The following is a 6,760-nucleotide window of genomic DNA, read 5'->3' on the forward strand; positions in this document are numbered from 1 at the left end:
TGGGTCTGTGCCCCCCGAGGGGCTGGTAGCTCACATACCCTGTGAGAGGCAGCGATGTGCACACGGTAGAATGCACCCTGTAACAAGCCTTCCCTGTAATGAGGGGGTCCCTGGCTCCTTCCTTGTGATACTTCTGAGGCCAGGAGATGTGGCACAGGCAGGGTATGACCTGTGAGGATGCTGGGCGCCTGGCCCCTGGGGCCGTGCAGCAGAAAGGCAAGAATCTTCCCAATAGCACTTAGTAAGTACCTGCTGCTTGCTTAGCACTGAGACTGTGGGATGACACCTGCAAGTGTGATTAAAACGTGCTGTGTCGCCCTGGCTGGGTGGCTCAGTTGGTTGGAGCATCATCCTGTACACCAAAAAAAGGTTGTAGGTTCAATCCCTGATCGGGGCACGTATGGGAGGCAAATAATCAATGTTCCTCTCTCTCTCCCCGCTCTAAAAATCAAAGAACATATCATCGGGTGAGGATTTAAAAAATGCATTAAGCCTGGCCAGTGTTGCTCAGTGGTTGAGCATTGACCCATATGCCAAGAGGTCCCTGGTTCCATTCCTGGTCAGGGCACATGCCCGGGTTGCAGGCTCGATCCCCATTAGGGGGCATACAGGAGGCAGCTGACTGATGATATATCATGTTTCTATCTGACCCTCTCCTTTCCTCTCTCTAAAAATCAATAAAAACATTTAAAAATGCATTTAAAAAAGTGTCGTGTCCTTATTGTATACCTCAAACTTACATTTTATTAACCAATGTCACCCCAATAAATTCAATAAAGAAAAAAATGCGCCACTTCCTTTCATTAATGGCGAGTCCCTGCTCTCCCACTGTGTCCAATTTGTTGATCTGTCCCCTGTGTGGACCCCGGTCTACTGAGGGTGAAGCCACAGCTTGGACTTTCTGTCGGGCACACAACAAATGCTCGAGAACTTGGCTCTGCTTAAGTCGCAGTGGTTCTCAACCTGTGGGTCGCGAGCAATGAAAATACATCCTGCATATCAGATATTTACATTACGATTCATAACAGTAGCAAAATTACAGTTATGAAGTAGCAACGAAAATAATTTTATGGTTGGGGGTCACCACAACATGAGGAACTGTATTAAAGGGTCGCGGCATTAGGAAGGTTGAGAACCACTGGTAAGGTGACACATACGAGGCAGAAGAGCCCAGCACAGAAGGGACACGATTCCATGAAGTCCCATCACCCTCCTCCCCACACAGGGCCACGCACTCCCTTTCCTCCATCCCTTCCCCGGCTTACCACCCCCTCAAGGGGGCACCAGCAGTGGGGTAACAAGAAGGGTGAACAAGACATCAGTCCCTGGCAGGGAGGTGGAGCCCATGACCATGAGTATGACGGAGGGTGACAGTGGCAGGTGAGCATCTGGGGAGCCTGACCCCTCTCTCTGGTGCCGTGGCTACTGCCTGGACTGCAGTTCCTCAATCCCACACCTCCTCTTGGCCTCAGTGTCAGTGCGCTTCCCTGGGGAGCTCTCCGGTCCCTGCCAACAAATGTCCCACTCTGGTGGGGGATGCTGACAACGGGGAGCCTGTGCATGTGGGGAGGGGCAAGAAGATACATCAAAATCTCTGCTTTCTGCTCAATTTTGCCGTGAACCTAAAACTGCTCTAAAAAATATGTCTATTAAGAAAAATAAAAACAAAAAAGAAGACAGTACATTCATGCCTGCTGGCAGAAGCATAAAGAAGTCCTCCCTCTGTGGCACTCCGTGTGCCACTCTAGGGGTGCAGGATCCTATTGGAGTGTCTGCCCCTCTCTTTCCCGGCTGCCCAGAGCAGCAGTCCACTCACCGCCCAGGACACCCCACTGCTGAGGCCCACAGCTCACCTCCAGATGGTGCAGGTGAAGTGCTGGTGGTCTTCGCTGGTCCCCAGGCTCATCTGCCACTTCTGGGGAGAGGAGAAAGACATGGGTCAGTCCGGAACTCACAGCCTGGCGAGCGCAGGCTAGCTGAGAGCTGCCCATCTGCTTCCAGTTCTGCAAAGTGAGTGAACCTTTCCTGGACCTCCCGCTGGAGCTTGGCTTCCAGGTGCCCCCACACTCTGCTCAGGGGCAGTGAAACTGCTCTACGTGATACTGCAATAGGGATACACATCATTATACATCTGATCACACCCACAAAATGCACAGCAAGAGTAAGCCCTAACGTCAACTATGAACTTGGGGTGACAACGATGTGTCAATGTAGGTTCACTACGCTGGGGGGGATGCTGACAATAGGGGAGCCTGTGCATGTGGGGAGGGGCAAGAAGATACATCAAAATCTCTATGCCTTCTGCTCAATTTTGCTGTGAACCTAAACCTGCCCTAAAAATAATGGATATTAAGAAAAATAAAATAAAAAAGAAGGAAAGACAATACATTCATGCCTGCTTGCAGAGGCATAAAGTTCTCAGAAAAGACACAAGATTTTAATAATTGTGGATACCTGTAGGATGTGGGCAGGAACTAGACTAGTAGAAGACACTGTCAACCTTTTATATGTTTTTCTTTTTGGATGATGTGAATGTATTAGCCATTTAAAAATTAAAATTTTAGCCCGGCCGGAGTGGCTCAGTGGTTGAGCACCAATCTATGAACCAGGAGGTCACGGTTCGATTCCCAGTCAGGGCACATGCCTGGGTTGCAGGCTCAATCCCCAGTGTGGGGTGTGCAAGAGGCAGCCGATCAATGATTCTCTCTTATCACTGATGTTTCTATCTCTCTCTTTTCCTCTCCCTTCCTCTCTGAAATCAGTAAAAGTATATATTTAAAAAAATTAAAAATTTAAACTGGTTCCAAAACACCCCACTACCTGTGTATTCTAATTTTTATGGCCTCTGGAAATCTGGCCAAAAGGAAATGGAAAACCCGCTCTTATGTTCCAGGCTGCCTAAGGCACTTTCACAGTTTGTTAGTAAATGAGTTTACAGTCCCTCCCAAGAGTAATAATGGACTCAGATTACTGGTACTCTCCATTTAACATCAAAGCTTTTTCATTAATGGGAACAAGGCCATTTTTATGTTAATTAAATGGGAGTAAATGGTCACTTAGATGCCTTTTGCCTGGAGCACCCATGTAGGAACAAATTACTAGTTTACACATACTGTACAATTCACCCTTTTCAAGTGTGCAATTCAAAAAGCAGGTCCAAGAATGGCGGTGTAGGTGGACACAGAGCTCATCCCCTCCTAGAGCACCATGAAATACTTAGCGCACTTCCTCCTGAGAGACAGCTGTGAGCCAACTATACAGCTTCTGCACAACCAAGACACAGAAACCTCACAGAGAAGGCTGAGAAAGCTCTCTGCGAGCTGAGAAGCCCAGACCAGAGGAACCAGTGAGCGCCATTATTTATGTTTTCCCTCTCCATCCAGGTTCTCTGGCCAAACTGTAGGGTGCTGTAGCAGGTCCTCAGCCAGTTCCAGCTAGACCCAGCAGGAAGAGGAGGGTGCCATAGCATGCATACAAGGGGGCCCCTCCACCCGAGATTGACCCAGCAGGTATGACAGGGTGTCCCACTGGCTGTGTGTGCACCCGGAGCCCCCTCCCCCGGTGAAAGTGCAAAGCTAGCAAAATATTGCAGTACCAGCCTACAGGGCTCCCCTGGCCAGAGAAAGTACAGAGGTAGTGAAGTGCTACTGTGTGCTCACAGGGGCCTCCCCACCCAATGAAGATTCGAAGTTAGCAAAATGTTGGGGTACCCACACAGGACTCATGCGGAGTGAGTGGGGCAGTGCTGTGTACGTGGGGGTGCCCCACCCAGAGAAGGTGCAGAACTAGCAATGTGCAGCTGCGTACTCACACAAGGCTGCCTCACGAGGATGTGGTATGTATACACTATGGAATATTACTCAGCACTAAAAAGAAATGAAATCTTGCTGCTTGCAACAATAAGGATGGACCTAGAGTGTAATTGTGCTAAGTGAAATAAGTCAGAAAGAGAAAGACAAACTCCACATGGTTTCACTTATATGTGCAATCTAAAAAAACAAAACAGAAACAGACCCAGAGACATAGAGAACCAGCTGATGGTTATCAAAGTGGGGGGGATGAGGTACATGGGGGTAAGGAAGCCTGGGTACGGTGGGGCTGCTCCTTTGCTCTCTCACAAGCAAAATCAAGGGGAAGGCCAGACCGTATTCCCATTGGAGTTTGGGGCCTTCTTCCAACTCTACTGGTGGTGGCAGAATCAGTTCTTTGTGATTGTAGGACTGAAGCCCTTGTGTCCTTGCTGCCAGCAGAGGCGGCTCTCACCGTCTAAAGCAGCAGTCGTCAACCGGTGGTCCTGGTCCGCAGACCACTGGTGGTCCCTGAGGTCTGAAAGGTTGGCGACCACTGGTGCTTAGAATCTATTTCACTTCCTCTTTTGCCATCAGGTGGAGAAAATGGCCAGCAAGGAAAGGGGGCCCTCAGCCCTACATTGTAAGGAACTGAATTCTGACAACAAATCGAGCCTGGAAGATGAAAGCCAGGCGGCCTGACGCCTCGATTTTAGCTTACGAAGCACCCCCCTGACCACCAGGACTTCTGACCTCAGAACGGAGGGATGATAAATGGGTGTTGTTTTAAGCTGCTAAGTTCATGGTGATTTGTTAGCACAGAAAACAAATGCAACACCTCTAACAGAGCCTCTTGGGAATGGCAGATTCACATCTCACGTCCCTCCTGCTGTCCCGACATCCGTTCACTCTGTGGAATTACCAGTGGAACTGCCGCCACTATTTAACGTGAGCACTCTCGCGTTTACTGGTTAAGGAGAATTCCATGAGTGTAAGTTAACCACCCGTGACAACCCCATTGTCCCGGGAGAGCATCTCCGTATGACAACATGGCATTTTGTACAGCTCACCTCGTTGGTCCCTCCTTGAGAAGCGTAGGTGAAGACACACGTATACTTGTCCTAGAAAACGGAATGGAAAGGAAGGCTCGGTAGGGTGTAATCCTCAGTTCTGAAGGGGCAGGATCCTGGGATGTCTGAGAGGATCCTGCTTTTGAAAACCTACACTGAAGGGGAAGGAGGCAGAGGCAGACTCCGCTGGCGGGGGTCCCGGGAAGCCAGCCCTGCAAAGCCGCCCGGTGACTGACAACCCAGAAGTCCCCTTCCTGCCTCCCTACCAGTGAGCGCCTGGGTCGGGACAAACCCACGTGGCTTCCAGGGAATAAAGAATGGGGAGGAGGAGGCCACCCCCCTCTAACGCACACCCTCTAGGAGCGAGGGCTCTGGGACACCTGCAGGCCCGCTTTGGACGCACAAACGCCTGGGGGCCCGTGTCTGCGCTGCTGTGGCTCTCGGACAGGTGCAAACCTCTCTGAGCCTCTGCTCCTTCCTCTGCAAAACAGGCCTGACACAGAGAGCACCCGGCACAGCACCAGGCTGTAGGCGAGCATTCCCACAAACAGCTGCAATCGACACTCTCACAGAGGCGGAGGAGGAGGATGGAGGAGGATGGAAGAGGCAGCGACTTCTCCAACAAGCTGGGGACAGGGCTGGGCTAGACGTCGGCCTGCGGCCCCAGGAAAGGAGGGCCTGGCCTCACCCTTCAGTGACATGCAAGATGGGGACCTTGTGCAACGGCAGGAAGAGCAGCGTCTGTCCACTTCCCAGTCACAGCTGCAAGGGGACCGACCTTCCGCGCGACCCGGAGCCGCGGACCCGTCAGGCTCCAGCTCCCCTCTCCCCACCCGGGTCCGCCCCGCCTGCAAGGGCTGGGAGCTCGCCTGGGGCTGGGCATGGGGCTGGGCATGGGAGGGGAGGCAGGGACTGAGGACAGAACCCGGCAACTGTGCCCCAAGTCCGCACTCATACTGAGGCCGCACCCCCGAAGTCCGCGCCTTCTCCTCAGGCAGCAGCCCCTCCCCAGAACCCGTCCCCGCGGGCACTTGGCTCAAGCCTCCGGCGCAGCGGCGGCAGTTACCCCAGGGCCCACGTTCTGGGAGAAGGTGTGCACGACGCCGCCGGGCCGCACGTCAAACGCCACCGTCGTGGGCTCGGACACCGCTTCTGCGGGCCTCAGCGCCACGGCCGCCAGGAGCAGCGCAGCCCACAAGCTCGCACCGTCGCCGCCGTTCCTCCTTCCGCTGGGCGCCGCCATCTTGCGATCGGGCCCGCAGGGCCTGGACGGCGGACGGGGCGCGGCGAGGGACACGTTGGGCGTCCCCCGGAGGCCACGTCAGCGTCGGCGCGGTCACGTGACCAGGAGCGCCCTGCCCCGCTCTGGCCGCCATCTTGGGGCGGGGCTTGGGGGGGGGCGGGGCTTGGGAGGGCCGGGAGGGCCGGCGCGCTGAGTGGTCTTGGTTCGGTTCCGTGAGCCCTCACTAAACGCAGCTCTTCCAGTTAGTGACGGTACAAGGAAGGAGGGAAAGAAAAGGGAGCCACTAAAGTTTAAACTAGTGAACGTAAGCTGTGTGAGGGAGATGGAAGATGACCGCTGGGAAAATACCTCATAATCGTTGCAGCCAAGATCCCTTGATGGATACTAAAAATGGGTGGTGGAAAGTTATGAGAAACAGGATGTTTGCATGAACTCAAAGTATTTTCCCCCAAGATACTCATTAATGACAACAAGAAAAAGAGTAATTTTACAATAGAGACACCACCTTAGCCCAGTGATCAAAGTTAACATCACCAAAAATGAGACTGCAGCGTCATGGAGTGCCCACGGGACGCACCTCTGGATTCCTGCCCAAAATGCTGGATTGCAATATATATTAATAAAAGGGTAATATGCTAATTAGACTGGACATCTTCCAG

At 52.6% G+C, this 6,760-nt stretch overlaps 1 protein-coding gene across 9 annotated transcripts in view; it reads right to left on the reverse strand.

The window, feature by feature from the left end:
• Nucleotides 1-6,164, reverse strand: part of MYDGF (myeloid derived growth factor) — a 12,177-nt gene extending 6,013 nt beyond the window's left edge. For 2 of the 9 annotated variants that reach the window (XR_002826749.1, XM_014447099.2), the window contains exons 1-4: nt 5,925-6,150; nt 4,859-4,909; nt 1,854-1,915; nt 250-352 (exon numbers count right to left, since the gene is read on the reverse strand). Coding sequence is in view for 6 of the 9 variants with exons in the window: in XM_014447099.2 (XP_014302585.1) it covers nt 250-352; nt 1,854-1,915; nt 4,859-4,909; nt 5,925-6,101 (393 nt within the window). In the remaining 3 variants the exon portion in view is untranslated. Of the gene's footprint in view, nt 1-249; nt 353-1,265; nt 1,555-1,853; nt 1,916-4,858; nt 4,910-5,924 lie in introns of those variants that run through there. The other 7 variants (XM_023745984.1, XR_002826748.1, XR_001345811.2 and 4 more) reach the window with 7 other exon arrangements.
• Between the last annotated feature and the right edge of the window lie 596 nt (nt 6,165-6,760).

This window comes from Myotis lucifugus, unplaced genomic scaffold, assembly GCF_000147115.1.
Source record: "Myotis lucifugus unplaced genomic scaffold, Myoluc2.0 scaffold_612, whole genome shotgun sequence".
In the NCBI taxonomy this organism is placed as follows: Eukaryota; Metazoa; Chordata; class Mammalia; order Chiroptera; family Vespertilionidae; genus Myotis; species Myotis lucifugus.